Source organism: Plectropomus leopardus, chromosome 18 (assembly GCF_026936395.1).
Source record: "Plectropomus leopardus strain MGB_pleo_1.0 chromosome 18, ASM2693639v1, whole genome shotgun sequence".
NCBI classification, from domain to species: Eukaryota; Metazoa; Chordata; class Actinopteri; order Perciformes; family Serranidae; genus Plectropomus; species Plectropomus leopardus.
Genome location: NC_142193.1, coordinates 25,816,188 through 25,842,643, shown reverse-complemented (window position 1 = coordinate 25,842,643; position 26,456 = coordinate 25,816,188). Strand labels below are relative to the sequence as shown.

Genomic DNA, 26,456 nt, shown 5'->3' with positions numbered 1-26,456 from the left:
GGTTGACACAGCACAGCTGATACGAATCTAGAGAGTGCGTGTGTGTGGGTGTGTGTGTGTGTGTGTGTGTGTGTGTGTGTGTGTGTGTGTGTGCAGGTTTAGGGAGGAGAGTGTGGGCTGTAAGTTTTCTCATCGATATTGTGCCGGTGTGCGGTGAGGTCTCTGATAGAGATTAGATAGTGTTCATTTGTTGAAAAATGGCCACCAAAGTACGCAGTGTTATCTGTGTGCGAGGTGTAATCACACAGCTACACATCATACATTCTCACACATTGAGATACAAAATGAACTCACCACAGGCACTTTGAAAAGGTGACTCTTTATTTTCTAATCATTATACTGTATATAATATTCCTTCTCTCTAGATATAGGTAATCATATTTATATCATGTAAGTAAAAGTGTGCTTTTATTCACAGCATGTGTCCGTGTCAGACCGCTGTTAGTTGGAGGTTTACATTAGAAAGTATACAGTGAAACTGGCTGGCAGCTATGTGTGTGTGCATGTGTGTGAGTGTAGTACAGTCAGTGTGCCTGTGTGTAGAAAGACAAATGTGAGTGCCAGCATGTTTCTGCATGCATGCATGTGTGTGTGTGTGTGTGTGTGTGTGTGTGTGTGTGTGTGTGTGTGTTTGAAGAGGACTAAGTATCTTGTGATAGGGCTCAGAGGTATGGAGCAGGATAAAAAGCTGCCCATTGACACAGATTTTGAAACAGTTGATCAACCTTTAAACACATCACCATGCGTTTTTTTTTGGGGGGGGGGCGTTGTTTCTTTATGCTGCTTTAGGTTCCAGCTGCAAATTTGTCTTTAGGCTTTTCACTTTCATCCCTGCTGCAAGGCAACACTGATGATCCCCATGATGAACCCCTCAGGACACAGAGTAACGGCTGGTTGCTATTCTCGCTTCCATCTAAATAGTTTCACCTCAAAGCAAACTGCTACAATGCCTGCAAGATACACTCCCTGAAAAATAAAAAACACCTTTCTGCTTTTCGCCAGGCCATTGCTACACATATATTAAACATGATAACAATAAAATACTAAGCTTACTGATATTTTGGGTCTTTTGCTCTGTTTTCGTGGTGCTCCATCTTTGTCACTGTACACTGCATAAACAACTCAAATTAACTGATAAATAAATAAATGTTACTAACTTCTCCATCTCCTCTCCTGAGTTTGTGTTCTGGCATTTGTTTTCTAACAGTCCTCAGGTCAGTTTGAAATGGACAAAGTCAGGTTTCATTCATTTACCACTTAAGCTGTTTGGATTTTTTGAATTCAGTTTAAAATGAAAAGTCAGGGGGATCACCAAAGTCAGCAGGATTGATCCTCTGGGCGCTGTGGATATTTGTACCAAATTTTATGACAATCCATTTATTGATTGTCAAGATATTTCAGTTTGGACAACAGTGGTCCACCAATAAACATTGCCATAGAGCCTTGCAGCTATAGTTTTTTTCGTGGTATGGAGAAGGCATGACCGACCTTACTCCGACTCTGCTTGGCTTACCCTGACATTCTTATGCTAACTAATCTCACTCCTCTTGCCTAAAACTAACCAACCAAACAAACAAAGGCAAAAAGTAATCGCCAGTCAGAGGGACAGTAAGGTGGGTCATGCCCTTACCATCCCAGAAAATGTTTTTTTTGCAAACCGTACAGTCTGTGCGCACTGTACAAACAACAAAACTATAATTGTTTTGTGTTACTTTCGCTGCTTTTCATGCCTAGTAGCCTGACTCTACCCATTCCAACATGGCTCAGTAGAAGGTGATGGGCAATTTAGTCTCTTTGGGACATGGCTTTTGAAGATGAGTTTGTCTTGTACAAAAATCTGAGTAGTAATCCAATAGACATATATCACATTTTAGAAACTGGTCTGAAAATCTATTATGACTCTGTTGGAAATATATCAGTATAATGGATCTCAACAACAGTCAGGTCATCTTTTTCGAGAAGATCAACTCATGATTTAAACTTAAATACATGTCTTTCAAGAACAAACCTTTAATGTGTACTGTTGCTGCTCATGAGCAATTTATGCACGAAGGAGCCTGAATGCACCTGATGCAGAGCGAAACTCACGAAGCCTGGTTAAACATCCTGCCATTTTGGGCCTTTCATCCTTGGTCAGTCAACCATGCCAGCCTCGGATATGTTCTGCATGTAAACAACACTGTCTGAACGTGGGGCTCGAGGCGAAACCGTAAAAAGCAGATTTTAATCGTTCTGTACTTGCTGTCAAAATAATATGTGTAAAATGCAAGACAGGTACGAAATCTCTCTCGCTAAAGGGCTAAAGCCTGGAACAAAGAAAAAACAGGAAGAGGGCAGCTTAGAAAACGGGATTAATGGGCATGGTGTCCAGAATAACTCTTGAAATCATGGCTGCTATTTTAAACATAGAGTCTGTCTGTATATTGTCCCACATTAACAACATTTAATCTAACTGGCAGTACAAGTGGGATAACCTCTCACATCATCGGGAAGAAGAAATACTTTCATGTAAAAGCTCCTATAGACAAATCCTTAGCAACACAGTTTTACAAGCAAGTATTGCAGACAAGATTTTTTTGGCCGATTTTTGGGAAGTTTGAAGAACAGCAGGCTACACCAGGTTGTGCTGATTCAAGATCAGCTGTCATTAGGGACTCGATAGATTATTGTCTATCCTGCTAAGCCCCCTCTGCCGATCCTAAATCAGCCCCATGGACAGAAACGCCAAGTCAGATCTGAACAGCAGGTGCATAAAAATAAAGGTCTAGTCTGACCTTCGAAATTAAAAAATGACTTCCATTTTGCCTTGTAACATAAACTCATTATTTTGAAATTTCGTCAGTAACGCACAATATCCACCAGGATCCAGAACAGTCCTTGTATCTTGTATGGCTGCGTCTGCTGAGGAATGATCGGGGCAGTTAGCTCTAAAACTGATCCCAGTGCAACCGTTAAAGGTCGTGGGAATGCAGAGGAGGTTATATTGGAAGCCCCATGGCTGATCTGGGAGCTGTCTGAAGGCAGGACAGGCAGGCACTGGGTGCATGGGTGAGGAGAGGCTAACTGCACGCACGCACGCAAACACACACACACACACACACACACACACACACACACACACACACAAACATGAACATACACAAACATGCAGGCACATAACTCCACCCGTAAGCCCTCCTCACACAGTAACCTTGTACGTGTCAGTGTATGTGTGTGTGTGTGTGTGTTGGTAGCGAGTGCAAAGTGTAGAGTGCTTGTAGCATGTGTTTGTCTATTCCATTAAATTCACATTTCTCAAACAGTTTGTCTGGTCCTCTGTGTTCGATTAGCTGGCTCAGTGTATTTGAAGTTCCATTGAGGAGCGACACATCAGCGACAGAAACAGTTTGTTGTTTTTCTCCCAAAGAAACACTTACAATGATTTTTTTTTCCAAACATGACACAGTGATTTTTCTTAGAACAGGACACACTTATCCCCACACCGCACTGGCCGAAGCTGAAGCTGTGAGTGTGTGCTGTATGAGTGTGTGTTTCTGTGCATAAATGAAAGTGTGTTTGTGGCCATTATGGAGTGTGTGTTTGCTATGTGTTGTGTTCTTGTGGTTCTATACTTATGAGGACCTATATTGCTCACAAAGAGGAGATTTTTAGTATTTTTACTCTTTTAGGGTCAATTTTTGATTAAGAGGCAAATTAATCATCAGCATTTAGCTGTTATTCGGGCAATTTAGTGATACAAAATTATTAATATCTTAATTTGCTACATTTTAAATTAATTTTGGTTTATTTAATAGAAACATGTGATATCATCATTAAATCATGTGTGCTCAAGGCTACTTTTGGCACATTAAATTGCCTTGATGTGTTACTTTAAATTTTACCACCTCACCCACAAGTTGATCATTCATATATCAGATACTCACCCTATGTTATGTTGCATTTGTGAAGAAAACGTTGTTTTTCTGGCATGCCTCCAAAGTTAACGAATCCATTCAATTTCAAGAAAAATCTTGATGAATTTCAGTCATTGAGGTTAAAGACCAGCAGAGTCAAAACATCACTTTAAAAACTTTTACACAATATGTATGGTGTAATACAAGTCTCGCTTATCCAGTTGTATGCTCAGTCTTTCGAAAACAGACAGCTCGTTGTGATGGGAAACTGAACTAAAAGTGCAACTTATCTTTGCTTTCTTCAAAGCCAGACTCCACAGGCCCTTTTCACAGCAAACATTTCGACTTGTAATGGTAGGAAATGCACAGGTGTTTCTAATGACACTGACGATGGCTCTGCTTTCATCAAGTGCTCCTGTGAGAGTGTCTGTGTGCCAGAATGCAGGACAGAAGGATCCCGAAATCAAAGCAGACAGAGGACCAGGACAGAGGACTTATTTTTGGAGCCACAGTGAAAGGGAAAAAGAAATGAAATGTTTTTAAACATCTAAGTAAGGTATTAAAGAACAAATAGGGGAGCAAACAGCAAAAGCAATGCAATGTAATGCAATCCATCGTTGCAGTCCTGTAAAAAACACCACTTCTGTGAAATCTAAAATGTTAATATTTTGATCTATGGTATTTTGAGGCTCTGGTTGTGTCATATTATAGTGCCTTACACTGTAAACTCTGTTTTTTGCCCTGGTTAGTCTTAACAAAAATGGATACTTTTAGCTTCATTAAAGTATGTTTTTACAGACTGCTGTATTTGACTCCATTATTTTCCATTTAAAGCCTCTGCACCAGGTAACAGAATTTTTGCCTCTAATGCATTGGGTAAATAAATCCTCATAAGTATATGAACCTTACTTTGAATGCATGTATGTGTGTATATTGCACTATCAGTGTTGAGTGTCCCGCTGGCAAACTGTAAAGTCTACCTCTGGCACCAGTGAGGCGAGGTTAATGTCCACGACAGATCGTCCGAGCGCTCCACTGTCCTTTCCCCTCCACCTGTCAGAGGCTTCAGATGTGATCGAAACAACACAATCTCACAAACCACATCAAAGTAGAAAATGAAACTAGAATAATATAATATTACAAAGACTACGACCCCCGCTTCCCAACTCTGCTCCCTTTCGATCAACCCCCGTAAATAGATTAATAACTATAATATGTGACAGAGTTTATCATCCTCTGCACAGTGGCACCTTTAGAGTAGAATAATTTTTTTTTTTTACTAATAATACAATTATTTGTTGTTGATATCAGAGTATCAAAGCTGTATGGCGGTAAGAAGAGATAGACAGAAGTCTAGTCTCAAAAAGCACCCTGTGCTCTACTGGAGTAAACATCGTTAAACACAGCACAGGCTTACGGGCCCACACACCCTTGTAAGGCGTCTTAAATGTAGCAGTCCGTACGGAGTATAGAGATTAGGGTGCCATTTGAGACTCGATTAAGCGATACAGCGAATGTAAGCACTGGAAGCGGATGGATATGGCATGCATGGTTTGAAAGATCAATGCTGACATGGCTCATGGATGCAATTCTGAACTCTGACCCCTGACAGACCCTCTGGGTCCGCAGGGGCCTCTGATGTGCTGAGCTACTACTGCTGAGTCAGTATACTGCAGAAAATCCTACGCAAAAAAGAGTACTTGGGGCTATGATCTAAAGCTAACCTGGAGGCCATGATATACAGGAAACATTTTGAGTAATATTTGGCACCAAGTATGATTAACAATATTTTGCTAATATATGTTTGATCCTCAAGCTAAATCAATTAATTCTTAATTAAAATTACCCTACCTCTGCTTAAGGCAATATTTTAAATCTCTAATTACTTCAGAAGGTTACCCATCTAACCTAAAGTTAGCCAAAAAAGCAGCTAAAGGCTAACCTGTAGCTAACATGAGTAGAAGAGTAGAGTCTTTGCCTTTTCTCAACCTCCGCTCCTCTCGTGCATGAAGTGTGTTACGTTAGTTAGCTATTCAGCTGGTTTTGTCATTCCTGTGCAAAAGTACTTTGCCTTTCCTTCCACATAACACCCTTAAAAACGACGCTGCTGCAGCGTTGAGCATAAAAAGCCCTTGTGTGCTCCTGTCCTTTAAAAATTAAAAGCCCTTGCTTGGAGAAAAGCAGATTTTCCCTTTCACAGCCCATGACAACTGCTGATGTTGTAGTTAGCTTGCAAAATTAATATTTACATGTGGAGGACAGCAAGAGCAAGTCCGCGTGGTGATGCACGTTTGTCCCTTTAAGCTCCCCTCATGGCGTAAAAGACAGCGGATAAAACAGCAGCGCCATAAATTAAACAGTGTGACTGAGATTTAAAACATCTTTTATTATCAGGGTCTCAAAGTGGTGGTGTGACGGTTTCAGCTTGGTGATGTTTCATGGTTAGTTTATACAAAACAGTGCAATGGTGGCTCAGGGAGGTAAAGAATGAAACAAAAATGCAATTTTTTCTCCCTCTTTGAGTTTCACACTGACGTTTTGCTCACAGCCCCAGAAAAAGTTTGAAAAAAATGCTGTCAGCATTTACACTAGCTACTCTCTCTCCCTGCAGCACTTTCCCTTTCTCTCTGTTTTATGGCCATTTTGTATCCTCCCCTTGTATCTGTGTGTGTGATCAGGTGTTGTCCAGTGATGTGATAAATGGTTTAATGTGAAGTCAGTCGACACTATCTGCAATGAAGTGTTTGCCTTTTGGTTTTTTTGTATGTGTTGCAAAATTCTAGGAGTTTTCAGCCTGTTCTGAATCCCAGGTTGTCAAATATCTACGCTTTTTCACGCTCCTCGCTGGTGACACAGACTGAAGCACCCTTTGGTGTCTCTATGACATGCACCAGGCTTTCAAATAACACCAATGTGAATCCATCCACAGCAGTATTTGATGTCAGGGCAACTGATGTAGTGTCAAGAGTGAGAATGCCCATGTGAGGTGGATGGAGGAGGTGGTGAATGGGTCAAACAAACACAGACTTTCGCCCAGGACACTGCTGTTTGTCTCCTGTGTGAAACCAAATCTCTGCTGTTTTAAAATTAAGTAAGTCCTGTTTTAACATTACGTAACTTACATCCCTCCATCATGTACTGGCATCATTCATATTAAGTATTTACGTAAAATGACATACTTATTTTAACCTACATGTTTCTTTCTGAATGTAACCAATTAGTTTTGTTGCCTAATCTCATTGCGGCCATTTGACAACTGTCACCATGCATTACACCTCGGAGACAACTGTGCACCACATACAGATGTTAAAGGGTGCACCTCATAAGCCGGAGGCATGAGAAAGCATCTGTATTTGACAAATGGGAGAAAACTAGAATGTGTTGGAGATTTACCCATTAATTCTTAACCAACATTTACATTGGACAGAGGAAGCGATAGATTTTGGGAGATCCAGTGGAGAACTCACTGTGTACAAATAATAGCTAAATATGGTATCAGCCAGACAAGAAAAAAAGAGGTATTTAGTCAAAAATAAAGCCTGATAATGTGTTTTTAGTATGTTTCAATTAGAAAATGATCCCAGTCAAAAACAGCACAAATACAGTATGTAACAGGGCTGTTCAATAGATTAAATTACTCAAGTGTTTCATTTCTACTATTATCTTGCAGCCCTGACACACCAAGCTGACAGTTGGCTGATATTCAATACTGGTTTATCGGTGAGCGTTTTTGTGGTGTTTCCTGCACCATTGGCACCTGTCGGCCCTTGTCGGCTATTTTTTGGCTGATTCAGCAAGTTAAATCAGGGTTTTGGCCGTACGTCACTGAGAGAAATCTCTCTGATTGGCAGTTCAGCTCGGTGAATGAGAGGAAAGACGTATATCAGGAATGTTAACAAACAAAAGTCAAGAGGGCGTGAGATTAAAACAAAGTTTTTATATTACGTATATTATGTTTGTATCCACTGAGCTCTTTAGGAAAAAAGGTTGTGCACGGTAAATATCATTTGCTCTTACAACATTTGGTTGTGTTGTTAATGTGCTAACTGGCTAATTAGTGTCTTGAATCCTTCTTGTTCCAGTTTCCCTTTTATAATGATGAATACAGACTGCTGCCACCTGCTTCTATGGACAGTTATTTTCTCTCTTGTAGGCGCAGTGTGTCCATGCTAGTTAGCTGTTGGCTGTAGTCTTTGCAGTGTCCAAAGACACAGGGAGCTTGAAGCAACACAACAGTCAGCCTTCGTCAGTTTGGTGCGTCTGGGACTTTTCACTTATTCATCCAATCACAGCATGTCTTCAATACCAAACGGTGCCAACACACAATACAGATAGTGTCAGAAAGTGCACCAACTTCAGTATTTTTATGTGTATACATCTGAGAGAGCTAAATGTACTGATATGTCTCCAGAATCTGTCACCGTAAAAACTGCACAGGTGAAATATGATAGGATGGTAACTGTCTGTGCATGTCATAGCCTGGAGATGTGTGTGTGTTTATGTGTGTGTGTGTGTGTTTGTGCAGATGTATACAGTATGTGCACATGTAAGGGAGATAAAGAGGAGGAGAGGCCGTGAGTGACAGCTCAATGGATGGAGCGCAAATCCTCTGAATAATACATGGGACTTCTGCCAATTCCATCTATTTATCTTTAAATTGTGTGCCACATACAAATTCAATCTCAGCAGCTCCTTCGCTGGAGAAGAGAGACGTATACTTTAGACTGAAGGGAGCATTTTCTCAGCGTTTATTTCTGCAGCTGAAATCTTTCTGACAATTGTTCTGGCAAGAGAAGACAACTTTATATTAAACTCATCTGAAAGATATTCACCAAGAGGTAGCGGGCAAAAAAAAAAAAAAAGTCCATCTGTTTGTTTAATGTCTTTTTGGCTCTGCCTTAAAGCATGTTCACAGCTCAGCGGTCTCCTCTCCACAGTACCCTGAACCAACAAACCTCCAGAAACCCTAACTAGTCTACGAGCGACACTGATGGAAGACAGGACCTAAAAGAGAAAGAGAGGGTGAGAGGAGGTGTGCAGAGGGTGGCAGTGAGGTGAGTTATGGGGCTACACAGAGGAAACATGGAAGGTGAAAAGTGATGGTGACAGACAGACAAATATTTGATCATCTCTTTCGTGAAAAAATAAATGAAGAGATGATTTGTGAGGCTGAAAATAGGGGTAAAAGGAAGCACCAATGATCTACCATCTAAAAGAGATTCATTAGTTTTGTTGAGTCACACCTTTCCCCCCGCCCCGAACAGCTGATCTGGAGTCAGTTTTCCTTCATTGAAAAAAAAAACAAAACGCAGTTTTAACAGCTGACCTGGGATCAGAAATGGGGGTAAATGTAACCAGGAGTGAGCTCAATTCAGTTTCAGTTCAGTCAGTTTTTCCATCAATCAGTATGAAAGGAGTATATATACAATATGTGTAGAAAATAATAACTAGTGCCACAAATGTGCTGCCATAAATGGACAAACTGCATCTTCAATTAATGTTTCATGAACTGAAAATGAATGGATCCCATTCCCGTGGTGTTAACTTCCGCACTTTCAGTGGTAATGAGAGAGACAGCTCGGACCTCTAAGGCTGTTCCCTGCACTAATCCATCCAAAAGGTCAGGAGTACAGAGGTCAAAAGGTCAGAGATCTCACCTCTTTCCTCTTTTCCTTTAGTTCACATTATTTATTTTTTTTTGGAGAAGTTGCCCCAAACTGCAAACCACTTACGATATGCTTTTAAACTCCCGTCGATCCCCTTCGGAAAAAAAGCCAGAAAGTCAATTTATGAACTTGTGAACATAAATTGAATGTGCCTTCATATGTTAGGAGTTACAGGTACTACTACAGTGATATGTGGTAAAGTGGATTTGGGGAACAACTTCTCCATCAAAACCGACCCTGCTACACACACTGAAACTCTCACAGGGCTCAGGATTCACAGTTCAAAGGCTAAAAGTTCACAGCTCACAGTCAAAGTTTATCAAATCCCCGCTCCCACCCCTGCGTTTGCTTCCCCCCTGTATTTCTCATCATCCTTCTCTTTGATACTCTGATTGGGTGATTTCTGCAGCCAGCACCTCTCAGACAGGCGTGGTCCTGCGGTTGGGGTCCTTGCTGTAGTCTTTAGTGAGCGTGCTGCTCTGGAGGAACTCCCTCTCTGAGTTGAGCAGCCCGCCCATGCCACCGCCGGGTTTGGTGCCGGCGTTGCCTGCCTCGCGGGGGTTCAGCGTGTACATGGGCATCTCGGAGGCGGCGGGCCCTGTGTAACCGCCTTTACCCAGAGGTGAGGCATCGCGGCTGGGGGCCTCAGAAGAGCGCACGCTGGAGCGACGCCGGAAGCGGTAGCGATAGGAAGGGATGCGGCTGAAGGCGGACTTTTTGATGAGCTCGGTGCGGGATTTGGCCCGTAGCTTGCGGTGCTTCTCAATGAACATATGCACGGCCAGAACGCCCACCATTTCTGCCATGATGAAGGAGAGGGCGCCGAAGTAGAAGGACCACCCGTAGGAATAGGACTTTTTGCTGTCGCTCTGGCCCGGGTCACCCGAGTTGGCTGAGATATAGACAATAATTCCTATGATGTTACTGAGACCTGGAAGGGAAGGGCAGAAAGAGATATATGTTTATATGTTTTCTAGCAAAAAGGAATACACCAAAATTTGCACATGTTCTACATAATCTGTAAACCAGTACTTTGTGTATAATCCATGTATCTGGAAAGGCTGTGATCTCGTGACTAATGCGTTCCAATATGGTGCGAGATTGGGATGTTGGGAGGGTCACAAAATTCAAGACTTTGCCCCAGAGGCCTTTAGCCAGGAGACGGGTCTACAGAACCACATGAACTTTGAGTCATTTAAGGTACACTGTCACCATGATTCTTTTCCAAAACCTAACACCCAGAACTTTACACTAAATGTGTAACTTTATGTTTAGTACGAAATACCACGTGTGTGGTGCTAATTTGTAGGATATCATACGAACCACTGTATGAAAATATGAGGTGTTGTGTCTAAGGTTTAAAATTTGTGGTTTATTAGCATGAAACAAAACAACAGAAATACAACAACAAAGAAGACAAAGGTTTTGCAGGTGAGATTAAGAAACCCATCGGGGCTTACAAGGAATATATCCTCAATGATACGAGAAGAGAAAATAACATTAAAACAAATAAATTTTATCTTAGTTTAAAACCAAACTTGTGAATTATGAATGTGGACTAGTTTATTTAAATCTGTGTGAAAAAAACTCGGCGCTAGCTCTTGTTAAGGGCACAACACTGGTTCATGATATTTGTCATCTAAGTTTAGCAACTAATGTGATTAGTTTGGCAGATATTTGGTCATGAACCAAAGCATTGGACAAATTAAAACTTTGAGCAGATGATGATGCTAAAAACTGGGAAGCCAAGGGATCCAAAGTTATTAAAATTCATCGAGAGGGGGACATGACGTCTGCACCAAAATTCGTGGCAATTTATCAAATAGCTTCTAAGATATTTCAGTCCGAACCAAAGTGGTGGACAAACTCAGAAAGTTAAGGATACGCCAAAGTGGCAGATTAGTGAATTAAAATTTGGGAAAGGAAAAAAAAAAAAGTCAGAGCAATGATTTGAGAAAAAAAGAGTACAGAAGAGGACGATGGGGGAGACAGCCAAAAGAAATAAAGCAAAGTAACGAGAGGAGAGCTTCAGAGAGAGCTTGATGGAAACGTTGGAGAGAGTCATTGCACACAGCTGGGCTCTCTTATTCCATATCATTAGTCCAGAGTACAGTGCTCGTGCAGTGTGGTGGAACGCACAGAATGGGGACAATTAGCCAGCTGTAATTACCCAGAATCGGCCCTGCACTATTGTGGTAAATAATTACCAATTTGGCTCAATGAATTTACTAAAAAACCCAATAGGACCCTACACATCCCACTGAACAGCAATGACTGTACAACCCATTGTGTACGTCAGGAGCACGGGCACAAGTGTGTGCGTTTGTTTACGGGAGACCAAGTGTCAGCACCCATGTGATGGATTATGTGTGTGCATGTATGTGTGTTGACGCTCTCACGCCCTCACAGTGCATCACAGCGGCTTTGTGGTATTCTTGCTGATTGATTAATCAGCTGCTGAGCCCGATCTCCACACTCCGGCTCCTCACACAGACACTTCTGTGTACTTTAGATGCCTAACGGGCTCTTTCCACAAATGTTTGAGTGCGGCACCTCCTCTGTTTAGAGTTGCAGTAACTACACACACTCACTGACACACACACACACACACACACACACACACACACAAAGTAACCCCATGCTGCTATATATGCAGCATCCCTGTAATTAAAGTAGAATGATGGAAATTCCTTGAGATGAGACATATCTGAAGCTGTTAAGCACCTTGTCAGGTTAGGATATTATTTTAAGTCATTTGGCGGCTACTGCAGCTAAGATGGCTGCTATTTCGTGTTTAACAGTCATGGAGATGAGCATCAGTACACTTACATATTAATGCTTGCTCATGCACTTGGCTGACAAAGAAAACAATTGTCATTTTTACCAAAACCATATTCAAAGTCTGTAGTCATAATTTTCGGTGTACAGAAGGAGATTACAAAAAGCGCTCTTACAAAAAATTCTGGGATTGTATCAATACTTTAAATATCTAACAGGATTAAAAAAAATCAAAGTACTATTAAAAAAAGATTAAAAGGTTTGAGGAACTCTTTTGTGTTTTCTTATCCCTTCCTCTTCATGGAAGTATATTCTGAATGGTTTACACCTCTAGTGGATGGCAAAAAATGGGAAATCAGTTTGAATAGATCTGCTCCTTTTAAAATCTTTTTCAGTTGAAGTCTAAGTGGAAAATAAAATAACCCAAAAGTCCATAAATAAACAAATAAAGTAAAATAAAATTATATATATATACATATATTTTTTATTAATTAAAATTTTTTTTTTTTTTTTTTTTACTGTAATCAACCTTTCAGTTCATTACAGTGGAAAAAGTCATAGTCAAGTCAATTTAAAACAAAACAAGCAGAAAACATTCAATCAGCAACATTTGCAAAGATCAGTACAACATAAAATTTAAAACGTACAACCAAGAAGGTAAAAATGGTATTAAGTAATACTAGTCTTTGGACGTGAAGTGGACGTGACAGCGTGGCTGTCTGAACGCAGCCATTTCACAAATACATTGTGAATTAAATATAGTATTAAAAAGAAAAACAGAAATACATGAGTTTCCTTTTTTATAGCAATGATATGATCTACATTTCCTGTTTTGTCAGAGTAGATCTATCTGTACCATTATTGGATGTGGAAACAATGTCACCATCTGACTGTCTGCCTCATAACTGTGTTGCATTTTTTTGGCACCCAACTGACACCACTTTTGGCTAGGGACACAATGTCACCATCCGACCGATGTTTGCTGAGTGTAATTAAGCAATATAGATGTGTCCTTCAGCGAAGAACAGCACCTTCCTGCTCTAAAGGCAGGACCTACATTATGTACACTGATGATGACTGATAACACTTTAAAAAGAAGAGGAAGGACACTCTCATTCTGACAGGAAGACAGACGCAAGCGGTGCAGACTAACCTGCGGAGACAAAGAAGATTCCTGCACTGAGGATGACGTTGTGTCGGCTCCGGTAAAACTCACTGGCGGCCACGCAGAGCCCGCCCAGGAACAACAGGCCGACACTCATGATGGGAAAGATACTGGAGGCACGCACAGCACCTGAACAAACACAAGGAGGAGAGTGGACACAAGTTTTTAACTGAGATGTACAAAGATTTTTCCCTGTGTAAAGAAGTTGTGTTTCAGACTCTGCAGGATGAAATTAAGGGATCACTTGTGTTGAAAGTACAGAAAGGAAGAGGGAACTTTCCTACATTTTATAGATTCTTTGTTCAAATGTTTCTTTAATATATTGATTGGGTCCCTCAGTTTTCTATGTGCTCCTTACTTGTATTTATGGAGGTGACTGAACCAAAACGGTGCCAACCCTTTGTTGGGTTGGGACGACTTTTTCCCACGGACTTGCATTGGGAAAGAGAAATATGTAAATATGTAGATTTTTGTGGTTGTTTTTGAGGTACATAATTTTCCCAGAGCAAACTCTTAGCCCTTATTGAAATCATTATGTCCTCAAACTTGTAAAATTCACTAATAGCCAAATACTTATTATTATTTAGAGGACAAAGAGGTAATTGATTCCTCATTAAAGTAAGTGAGTCCTCTATGGGCCCAACAATGTGGAAAATTCAGGTAATACAATACCCCAAAGTTGAACCACTGCACCACTGAGTAACTAACATAGGAATGAACTTTGTCCCGTCTCAAAGACTGTATCCAATTCAATGTATACATCCATGACTGGGAAATAAAGGGAGGGACTCATATGCACCAACATGTATGCATGGCTGGTCTGGCTGCCGAAACTTCATTCTCTGCTCAGGATGCCATTACGCTACCATATCTTCACATAGCAAACAGTTGTTTGCTGCTATATTAATGTTAAAAATCGTATATATAACATTTAAAGATGAAAAACAGTAGGAATTGTCTTTGTACCATTTTTAAATCCACTGAGCTGGAGGGCAGAGCTAAAACAATGAGAAATATGCCTCTTTGCACACGCACATGAACACACACACACACACACACACACACACACACACACACACACACACACACACACACACAGGAGACACACATAAACACATGGGCCAGTGTGCTTCTACATGCTTGACTGCGTCTAAATCCAGAACATGTTAAAGCATTCAGAGGCCTTGCTTCAAAGAGAGAGAGAGAGAGATGGATGTAGAGGAAAAAGATGGACAAAAACCAAGACAGATGGAGAGCCGCGCTGACACATATGCAAGGCAAAAATAATGAATCGCAGGGATGATGAAAATGGAAGCGAGGCTGCAGTAGGAGTGAAATATTTGTCAGAACCCCATATGTGTGCATGGTGTGGCAACATATTGAAGGATATTTGCAAACAGCTTGTTATGCAGACCCGAGCTGTGCGGTATGTTGAAATACAATGATACATCACAGGTGGCTCATCACAAAAATAATTTAAATCATCCAGCCTGTAACGTGTTTGTATTTGTGTTTCTGAATCTCTTTCCTTAACGCTTCAGTTTTCCAAAACATTCCCAGCGTGACTGACAGCTGCAGTGACCAGTGGTGGTGTGAGGCTGAGCGTGTAAGCCCCGCCCCTGTGGCCCACACCCCTGGGCTGTATGAAATGCCGGTCACTAGGTCCCCGCTCCCCATTGGTTGGCTATCTCTGAGGCCCGTGATCTAACTGGCTGCCTCTGGGGATGTTGCTCTGCGTTCAGTGGAGCAATGAAAAAGAAGCAGGCTGAAACCATTTTCCCTTTTTTTTTGTTGCCTTTTTCTCTCTCTGTCCATCTTTACTCTGTGTTTACTGTGGGAGAGAACAGAAAAAAAGAGCCCCCTCCTCTCTATCTTTGTAGCTGCATCCTTTTTATTTCTGTCCTATTACTCTTTCTGGAAATTACAAGGTGCTCCCTGCTTTCTCTCTTTTGTCGTTTTCTCATCATAGCAATGTTTTTCCCCCCTCATTTTTCTCATGTATTTGCTGATAAAACTGAAGCATCTGTTTATATCTCCTGTTCTCTCCATTACACCCTCCGTGTTCATTTATCTGGAATGTAATAACAGCCTGAGCTCACATTTCTCCTTATCATACTTGTAACACTATGAATGAATAGCTGTGCACTACAGTACAAGAAAAATAAAGTTTTTCTTCCATGCATGACAAATGGTGAGGACGATAACTTTTTGCAGCACGCAGCTATGGCTGTGCATGAGCACAGTGCAGAGTGGCAGTGATTAGCTTGCCAATGGGACCACAACACAGGGACTCACATGCAATAACAGGCATGGACGGCCTGACCACAACAACGGACACAGAAGCTTGGATTACAACACACACACAGGGAGTATGACTTCATTCTCTGTTCAGGACTCCGTTACTCCTCTATATGTTTACAATAATGTCTGTTTTTTACACTCAAGAGTTTGAGCTGCTCCCGTCTTGGTGTCGATTTAAGGCCCCAAGAACCAGTGATAACATTTGGAAGAAGTTCTTTATTTTCTGTGCTATACAGGCAGTGCACATAGAATGACTGTATCAGGGAACACTACTTTTTTGAAAGATTTTATTATTTATATAACTTATCGCTCCTACCTGCCTGTTTGCGCTATTGTATTTTGTATATTTTGCACATTTATGTGTTTTTAATGGTATATTGTGTCAGGTGTTTGTATGTACCTTTGCTGTGTTTGAGTGAAGCTGAAGTCAAAGAGGTGAACAATAGTCTATCTAATCAAATTTTTATCAAATTTTATGTAATGTAATATTAACATAATGCCGCACGTTTGACCTTTAACCTAAAAATGGGGTCACAGCAGGGCAGTAAAAGCTGAGGCTGGTTGTGGATATTGCATTGTGTGTGTGTGTGTGTGTGTGTGTGTGTGTGTGTGTGTGTGTGTGTCTGCATGTGTGTGAGTGTGTGTTCATATCAAACTTACGGAGGAGGTATTCAGCAGCATCTGCTTCATAGTCTGCATCCTCTGGGAAGTGATCAATCTTCTTACACACACCTCTGAATGTTCCTGTGGAGGAGAAACACAGTTCAATTCAGAGCTTTATGTTCCACAAGAGAAAATTAAATCTTTTTTTGTTTTGATGTGCTACTGGTTTCTACTAATTGGTAATATCTTTAAGCATGTAGACAGGTGAAGTCTTGATATTTGCCAAATACCAAGTGCCAGTCACTCAATTAATACCAGAATATCACATTTCCTAACCGAATCCACTTGACTATGTGATGCTGGTTTTACATTAATCGTTTTCAGATCCCAACTATAGTTGACATAAACCCAAACTTATGTTATGGTCACAGGCATGTCTGGGACTCTTTATTGCAAAGTAAATTAAAAAGAACATCACTTGAATGCCTAAAATGCCAAATTTGTCTGACATTATAATAGCAGCAGTAATTTTCTCTGTTGGTTATCAGGTAGACATATAGGTTAAATTAATCAACCATCATGTTAATCATGTAAGAAAATGTCAAATATAATGGCAAAAAGCATGGGTATTGGAACAGGATTGTTTTTGTAATAGGTAATCAGTCATTTTCTTGTGTAATTGCACTGCATCAGGTAACATTTTCAGGAAAGTGAACATGTAAACACACTTAGGGCCCGATGAAGTCTTTTTAACTTTTTTGTTTCCAGTTTCTATTTTATTTTTGTCCCTTCTGTTTTAATTTTTCAGAATTATTTTTTTTTTTAACAAATTAAGTACATTTTGTCATCAGAAAGGATGTCTAATTCTTTCGTTGGGTGAATTAAGAAAATATTTAAAATTGAATGAATATCGATGAATGTGCTATAAGACAACATTATACCAAAAGTCAATAATTTCCCTCACAACTTTGTGGGATTTCTTCATTTATAAGGGATGCAGGTAACGTGTTTTACACTTCCTGTGAACATCATCTAATTAATCTTATTTCTATATGTGTATTTATACTGTATTATCATCTTATTTTGAAAAGCAAACATAGTCATATGTGTATCCTGGGCCATTTCAATGCATTTGCTAACGGACAGAGTGATGCACTACCACTTTAGATGAAACTCCAACATGTTCTCATCCCAAGTCATCACATCCTGACACTTTGCAGTGGACTTCTGCGTTTACATATTATGACCTGGGAATCCTTCTGCGTCTGCTTTTGACATTCGGGGATGCCACTGCCGTGATGTCAACAAAAGCACATGCTGGCACAGACGGTTAAGATTAGGCAAAAGAGGCACATGGTAAGGTGCTAAAAAAAATCTAAATTCAGACCTTATAATTGTAGGGAAAACCCTGATTTTTATAAACTGCAGTCACAAATTACACAATATTCCCCAAATTACAGCTGATTCCATTTTTATAACCAAATACCGCGATTCTGTCTGTGTTTACTGCATCACAGAAATCATCATGTACACAGATATGAATATACATGAAAAGCAGAAAAAACTGCAGAAAACAGAGAGAGAGAGAAAGAGAGATGACAGATGATGCAGGACAGAGCTGTAGCCTTCAGGGTATGTGTGGGAAACACCAATTGAAAGCCTTATCACATCCAGCACACATACACATACACGCACACACGTACGCGCACACACACACACACACACACACACACACAATTGTGAATACAAATACACACACAACCACTAAAATAAAGACATCACGTGTACACACACATCAACCAAGCTCATTAAACTGATACATGAACACTATCAATCATGCATGTAAGTAAAAGCCTTCTAGATTGTTTTTTTCAGTGTATGTCAGCGTGTGTGTGTGTGTGTGTGTGTGTGTGTGTGTGTTGTATTGACTAGGATGCAGTCTCCTATGAGCGTGCCGTGTGTCAGGCAGAGTGACTCATCCTCCTTTGTACAAGTCCTCCACAAACACACACACACATACACACATCTATCTGTGTGTGTGTGTGTGTGTGTGTGTGTGTGTACACTGCATGTAGCTTCAATCCCACTCATCATTCAGTCCCATTCACACATGGTCAACACCACAGGGAATATGAGAGAGAGAGAGTGGAGGGGGGAGGGCTGAGGTGGGATGAAGGGGAAGAGGAGAGAGAGCGAGATGAAGGAGGATGAAGAGGGAGGAAGTGCTGGTTGAAAGAGGTTTGGTGGTAAAACGGCACGGGAGAATTAGAGAGAAATGGGAGGATAGAGGCTGGCGACGAACAACGGACGACTCAACCTAATTGCTGATTTGCATATGAAGAGGTTCTTTCCAGTACCCACACTCAGAAAATCATTCATAAATTGATTCATCCAGCTCACGCAGTCAGAGATAGTAACTAACCTCTGACTGGGACTCTGATTGACAAAAAGACGTTTAAAGAGTGTTTCATAAAGTAATCATCCGTTAAATTTTCATATGAATCAATGTCTGTTTTGCCACACTCTTTTACAGATAGATGTTCCACTAATTCAACTGCAAATACAAATACACATAAGACTTGTATAATATCATCCATACACATCCTCTTATCCTTTTCATACTTTCATTAACCATCTGCTTTTTGGTTGGTAATGCTGGTTCATAGAGGGAAAATTAAAAAGAAATATCTGGATATATTGTAATAATAATATGTGCATAAATATCAATATATATGAATTTTCTCACTGTATATTCACACACAATTTGAAAATGGATGCAATAACTCCATACACTTAAACTGTGTCTGTACTCTCATTTCCTATGCTCAGTAGTTATCTAGTGTGAGCAGCATGAGGTTTTATGTATCCAAACCACACGCAAACTGTCGGGAAAACCACACTAGAGCTGCAATGATTGGTCAATTAAACGACCAGGAGAAAATTAATCAGCAGCTATTTTCACAATTGGGTGATCATTCAGACTAACTTTTAATTAAGAAATGATTGTCAGATACCTTTTTTCCCAGACTGGCATCTCCAGACCTTTGGCCCCTCTTGGTTCATTTTCAGTTTCCAAGGGGCAATAAGAATAGCTGTTGCCTAAAATGGCAAAGGCTTGCCTGCCTTACTCCGCCTTTTATTGGCTTACGCTAAGATTTTTTTACCCTAACCCTAATCATTGTCACTCCTCATGCCTAAATCTAAACAATCCAATCAACAAAGGCAATGAGTATAGCTAATCAGAGAGTGAGCAATCATGCATCCACCCTTGCCCCCGGTGTGAGGGTGCGTGAGCCAAAAATTACTTCGTCTTACAGGTATTGTCAAACTCCACAGGCTTGGCAATTTGTCAATCATTGTATCAAACCCACCCCATTATAGATAAATGGTTGTGACTGGCCCGAAGTGGTCCAGGTTGGATGGAAATCTGGTACATGTTTAATCTGAAATCGACGTGCATCGTTTATATTTTTTCTCATAGGATGACAAAGGCATGACGCACCCTACTGTTCCTGTTTAAATAAACGCTTAACTATGTTATGGCGGGGTTGACAACCCCTCTTTTAATTGAAGGGGGACCCAACATATCTGCCGAAGCAAATAAAACACGCACTCGCAGATTTGTATGGTTCCCAGGCAGAATTTTCTGGTATTCTTCCATTTATCTGTCTATATATCTTTGGGTTTTGGAATTTTGAGAAATTTGAAAATATCACCTTGGGCTCTGAGAACTTGTGAGGGCATTTTTCACAATTTTCTGACATTTTATGGGCCACGCGAACAATACGATCAATCAAAAATATAATGAACAGATTGATTTAGGGTGGAGATAATCATTACTTGCAGCCTTGAACCACACAGAAAATATTAGCAGCTTATCAGAATGAATTGGTATCTTTGGAAATTTCAAGTGGATTTGTAAAGGACTATTTTTAGCTGAGGATGAATACACATTTGGTGCACTGTGAGTTTTAAAGGCAGCAGAACTGTTAATGTTCATAGTAATGAAAAAAACCATGTCAGCCAGTGCAACAGTGCAGCTAACCGATGTGTTTTTTAATTGTTTTTGGACAACAATAGAGCCCTATGGCATATATCTGGCCATTGACAGAGAACAGGATCAATTCACTGTTGTTGTGGTCATTTCATGGGATTTGTTGGTAATAGAAAACCACACAGCACTGCTCTGTACTATTTAATGTGGCCTGATTTGAGACACAGAAGGTAACTGTAGCCTTAGCTGTTTCTGTTGGATGCATCAATGTGTGAGGCATCATCAATCAGAGCTCTGCCTCATGTCTGCCAGCCGGGAAATTTATTAAACCTCCTGCCTTTTAATGTATCGAACCATCCTGATGTATAGAGCACCAAACGGCCTCACGCAATGAAATACCAATGAAGCGATGCGCCAGACTAACACACACACACACACACACGCGCGCTCATGAACATAGAGGATGGGGAGGATGGAAGAGGGAGATAGATGGCTGCTTTTATTTCTCTCTCAGTGGTCGAGAATCTAAATCACAACTGGATAAACACACTTAAAAGTGCGCACACACACACACACACACACACACACAGTCATTATAGCAAACGTGTTTCCATGTACCCGGTGATGTCACACTGTTATTTTCTAGAAAATAAAGATGGGTTGCTAAAAATAACCTCAACACACACACACATACACACTCACTTACTAACACACACACACACACACACACACAGGGAGAGTCATTAAGACTGGTGTGTTGGACCTCCAGGTCAGCATGTTCATCATGATAATGTGTGAGTAACAAACAGTGCACTGGGAATCTTTAAAACAATGAGGAACCAACACACACGCACATACATTCCTGTACTTCTATCTTTGTGAGGACCGTTAATTACATAATGCACTCCCTTGCCCCTTACCCTAACCTTATCCATCACCATTAATTAATAATAATTATAACAATTTTCTTTATTTGAATGCAGCCTTAATCCGCAACTGAAACTAGCCTCCTACAAATGTCACAAAATTTAAAATATATAGCTACGACTCACTTTTAATGATTTACATCAAAAAACAGTTCAAATAACTACAAAAAATAATCATTATGTTTTGCAGCTTTGGCTGAGGTATGCACTTTCTAGTTGCTTTAGTAATTGGACTCGGATTGTGCATTCATTCTTATGCATTTTTTATTCTTGCTTATTGTGCTCAGTTTCACAGATGGGATGGAGTGTATCTGAGCATGGACTGGTTTAGTGGTAGAGAAAAAAACATGGACAGGTTGCCAACCTATCATAAGAAAAACATGGAACATAGATGAATCTGAAAGATTGGGTAAGAAAAATTACCAGGTTGCAGTATAACAATCTGGATGAACAGAACAGAATACATTGTCACCACTCCTCTGCTGCAACCAAACACAGACACGTGGGTGTGTGGGGGGTATATTTTTCAGCCCACACTGAAGTTTTGAAGAGCTACCTCCAAATGCTGTATCAGTGAGTGAGTCAGTAGCTGTCACACAGGCTTGTGTCAAGTGTCAAAACCAGCCTATGATCTCATCAAGGAGAAACCAGTGCAGCACACACACGTACACACACACAAACAGGGCCAAAATGTATCACACACACGGGCTTGGAAAGATGGATACATTTTTTCTTATAAATCAAAAACCAGGCACTACTTCAGACTGTAGATTTGATTACCTCCCGCCCCTTAACTTCTGTGGTTTCTTGTGGTTTTGTCTTAATTTCAACCTTCTTTCTCTGACATCTGCTTACTCAACATCTCCATTTTCCTTCTCAAACTAACTCTCCTTTGCTCTCTCTCTCTCTCTTTTGTGTCTCCAGCCAGCGTAATGTGCAAGCAAATGTTAATTCAGATTGATTATGCTGTAAACCTCAACTTCAATGATATTAGCCCTCCAGGTTGCAATGGCTTATTAGAATATCACTAAGCTTTTAGAGCTCAGGAGAACACCTTGAGAGGAGAGAGAGGCAAGCGGAGATAGAGAAAGAACACCTAAAACCTTTCAGCAAATGTGAATCAATTATTTTAGTGAGTGTAGTTCCTTCGTTCAAAGTAAGCGTTGCACAAAAGCTCCTCCTTAAATTGATACAAAATTCCATTTATCAAAAGAGGGTGATGAAGCACCCCCTCTTAATATAAAACAAATGCTAATTCATGATCTGCATCACAATACATTGATTAGAAATGTATAAATGGAAATGAGGAGGATGTGAAAATAAAAGCTGGATGGAAAAAAACAACAGATCTATCAATACACGTGGGCTTAATGCATTTTCTGTAATAACAAGATAGCACATAATTAAAATCACTGCCCAGATTTCCTCTATGTGATCCCATTTGAAAGATAAACAGATCACTAACAAGGCTAATAAAATTAGACCCACACAGATTTGTCTCATTCTGGATAAGACAGTACAAAATTAATCAATAAACAATTATTTTTCATTCATATTTCATGACTTTAAGACTCTCTCAATTGTTGTGATTTTACTCAAATGCGCATCTAAATCTCTCCAGGACAGCTGACTGATGAAAGCTTTCTGATCACTATCCCTGATTAAGATGCAACACAAGTAGAGTTCACCTGAGCAGAGGTTATTGCAGCGATTACGGCCCTCTCCACGAGACTACACAAAGCAACCATCTCACTCATACTGAGGGACAAACATCAGTTACAATGCAGTTTCTAATGGCCGCTTTTGTTATTAAACATGCACAGCAAATTCTAGAGAAATATATCAATCAGTATTTGGATGTAGTCATTCCAAATATTATTTTAGATGCAGCAAATAAGCTAATTGGACTACTTGTTCTTGAAAGGTTTGAATCTGGACCCAATATTTGATGGTGGATTAAAACTCTGTTGTTAATACAAATAATAATAAACCTGACAGATTTATTCACAGTGTGGAACCAGACCATTATCATATGCCATTACAATCAAGCCACTACTCATAGCAATTCATAGCGACCTATACGTAAAAGGGTAAAGCGAAAGGTGACAGAACATGTAATTTGCAATATGCAGACAATATTCTTCTTTATATTTAACAGTCCACATTTTAAAGCTGCTGCTTAGATTGTGTCGTATTTCTGACTATGAGGTAATTCACAAGACTTTAGGATTATGGAAAACTATAAGCTAAACATCTCTCTCCAGTTTTAATACAGCTCAAACAAGGCATAAAATACTGGGATCTGCTCCGTCTACTGCTAGATGGTAGAATTAACACAATCAAAATGAACCTTATGCCTTTAAAGTCCAACTAAAAACCCATAATGTTCCCCGTTTACAGTGTAAAATATGTCAAGATGTTTTAAAAATGTACTGTTAATAGTTTTATTTTATTATAAGAAAGAAAAAAGGTCTTTGGGGAAAAGATCTGTTTGTGTCAGTCTAACATGCAAACAGAGTTTTCATACATGCAAATGCTTATGGTAATCAGTAATCATACACATTCATTTGCACATACTTTACAGTAACATGGCTGTCAAAGCTAATTTGTACTTGGGACTGACTACGTCACACTGCTATTTTATTTCTCTAATTCAGAGCGCCTCTGAGGTCATGTTTTCATGTTCTTGGGAATTCAAGTGTGTTTGTGTGCATTTGTGCCCGTATGCGTGTATGTGTGTGCTGGGTGCATGTGTGTCTAAGAGAAAGCCGGAAATTTGCTGTGGGTACGTTTTTTCAGTCTAATTAACAGAAAACTAATGAACACAAACACATACACACAAACACACACAGACCACACACACATTCTAAGATAGCAAATGCGGGCGTGTGCGCGATCACACACACACACACACACACACACACACACACACACACACACACACACACACACACACACAGGGGGAGCATCTATCAGGAGACATTTTCCTCACAAAGGTCAACGTGGCCTGAGGGCAGCTGCGACCACAGCTGCAGCAAGGCATTATGGGATATAGCGAATGGGGATGGGAGTCCAGTATGTGCATGATTGCCTGCCTGTGTGAGTCATATGGTTTAGTTTCCCCTACTGGGCCCAATATACTGCTGCTGTCACTTGTGTATAAACACATGCACATATGAACATGTGATGCACATGCGCACTCCCTCCTGTGTGCTGTCGTTTCTTAGTAAGGTGTAAAACCACCATACATATATTAAAGCATGTTTAGAAAGCACAGTCCAAAATACAAATGACTGAAAAGAGAGCAAAACAGGTACTTGTAGTACTACTTTCAATAATAGAGTGGTGCAGGAATGATTAGTTTTTGTTGGCCAAACCAAAACTTAGCATCACCTTGGTTACCTCAACAAAAAGCCAGTGGAATTTTTATATTGTATTCTGGATTACTGAAGAAAATAAACACTGTGGCAAACGAAAGTTTATGCTTCTAACAGGGTTTGGTCAGAAAGATGATCTTCATAAATGAACACCACTTTTATGATTATGAAGGGTAAATGCAGTGGTATGTTTCATCTTTCAAGCTAATATCCCTGATATTTAAACGGAAAGTTACAGTTAAAACATTGTCTGAAAAAAAACATTGTGAATATTATAAGAGCTGTCTGAAATTGTTAAGCACATTTTTGCAGCTGAAAGATGTGGCACTTTGCATTATGCATTGTAAACACTGCATATTATCCTCATACATATTGAAAACAATATATTTTGAAAAAAACTCTAATAAGTTAATGATAATTGGAATAATACGTTTAACAGACTAGTATTTCGGGTGTCGACTAGCAAGGGTACCAACGGTTAATCAACTAGTCGACATATCGCACACATCCTTACTCTATATGGTCGTATAACTTAAATATCACCACCACAATGAGGCTGTAAAGGCCAACTTGTTGAGCTCAGTGTGATGATGAAGCTGAATGTTCCTGACAACCTCTGTATTCTCATTTAGCCACTTGTTAACAAACGCCTTCTTTTAGACACGTTTCGTTCAAGTAAAATATGAAAATTGTGTAAACCTCAGACCTTATTCAGACATCTAACCTAAAACCCATTAAAAAAAGCATTAACTCTGAAATGAGGGAGCCAGAATGCTAAAATGTTAACTGGGTTTTAGCGGGGTCACTCCTGCAGCACTTTATTGCAGCTATATCTAAAACAGGCCTGTCATGTTTAAATATAGGTATCACAGAACATTTACATGTGAATGATCTTTGTTTGAATGCCACAAAGCCATACTTTGACAGATAAAGCCAGCAGTTTTGACAGCTCTTCAGATAAGACACAGAGAAACACATTTTAATGTTATGTATGAAAACAGTAGTACAGCAAGTCCAAGGGCCAAAAGCTGAGACGTTGAGGAGAAACACTTTCCATTTCACTGAATCTCGACAAACTGTTGGCTGTTCTTAAGAGTGCCGAGCTACAGATACACTTTTATTATTTAGCTTTACCACATATCTCACTCTCTTTTTCACTTCCCTCAGCCTCTCCTTCGCTCTCTGCTGTCTCTAACCTTCTCGGTCAGCCTATTACTTTCTTACATCTGTCTGTTTAACCAACTTATTTACTTAGCTATAGCTCTTCCTCACTGCATCTATTTTCCTAAGTACACACACAATAAAATATATTCATGCTCATGTTCGCTGAATATTATCAAAATGTCACAGTAAAAAAATAATTTAAGGTTAAATGTTTTGTATATAAAAACAGTGCTGTGTTGTGAACATCAATGAAATCAAACTATACTGTCAAAATCAGAGGTAAACAACTCGGACCAGTTAAAATATGATTTCAACTAAAAAGTAAACACCTGCTTGCTCCTGTTCGTGTAGTTCTACTTGTGAAATCACAGGCAAGTAATGCAGTATGCATACTAAACAGTGGAAATATTCCACTAGAAAAAAAAGTGCCTCAAATCAAGGTTAAAACGGAGACAAACAAACAAACAACACTGTGCGTCCAGATGCCCCCACGATTGTGACGAGCTGGTCATGAGGTGCCAGCAGTTTGTCCTTGATCCAGCTCGCACAAACACACAGTCTGGTTTGTACAGCAGAGTTACAGGTCAAA

At 40.0% G+C, this 26,456-nt stretch overlaps 1 protein-coding gene across 1 annotated transcript in view; it reads right to left on the bottom strand.

The window, feature by feature from the left end:
- Positions 1-584: 584 nt before the first annotated feature.
- cacng3b (calcium voltage-gated channel auxiliary subunit gamma 3b) overlaps positions 585-26,456 on the bottom strand; it is a 38,122-nt gene continuing 12,250 nt past the window's right edge. Inside the window, exons 3-5 of the mRNA XM_042505440.2 lie at positions 16,464-16,547; positions 13,491-13,631; positions 585-10,490 (exon numbers count right to left, since the gene is read on the bottom strand). Coding sequence (XP_042361374.1) covers positions 9,979-10,490; positions 13,491-13,631; positions 16,464-16,547 — 737 coding nt within the window. The 3' untranslated portion in view covers positions 585-9,978. The remainder of the gene's footprint in view (positions 10,491-13,490; positions 13,632-16,463; positions 16,548-26,456) is intronic.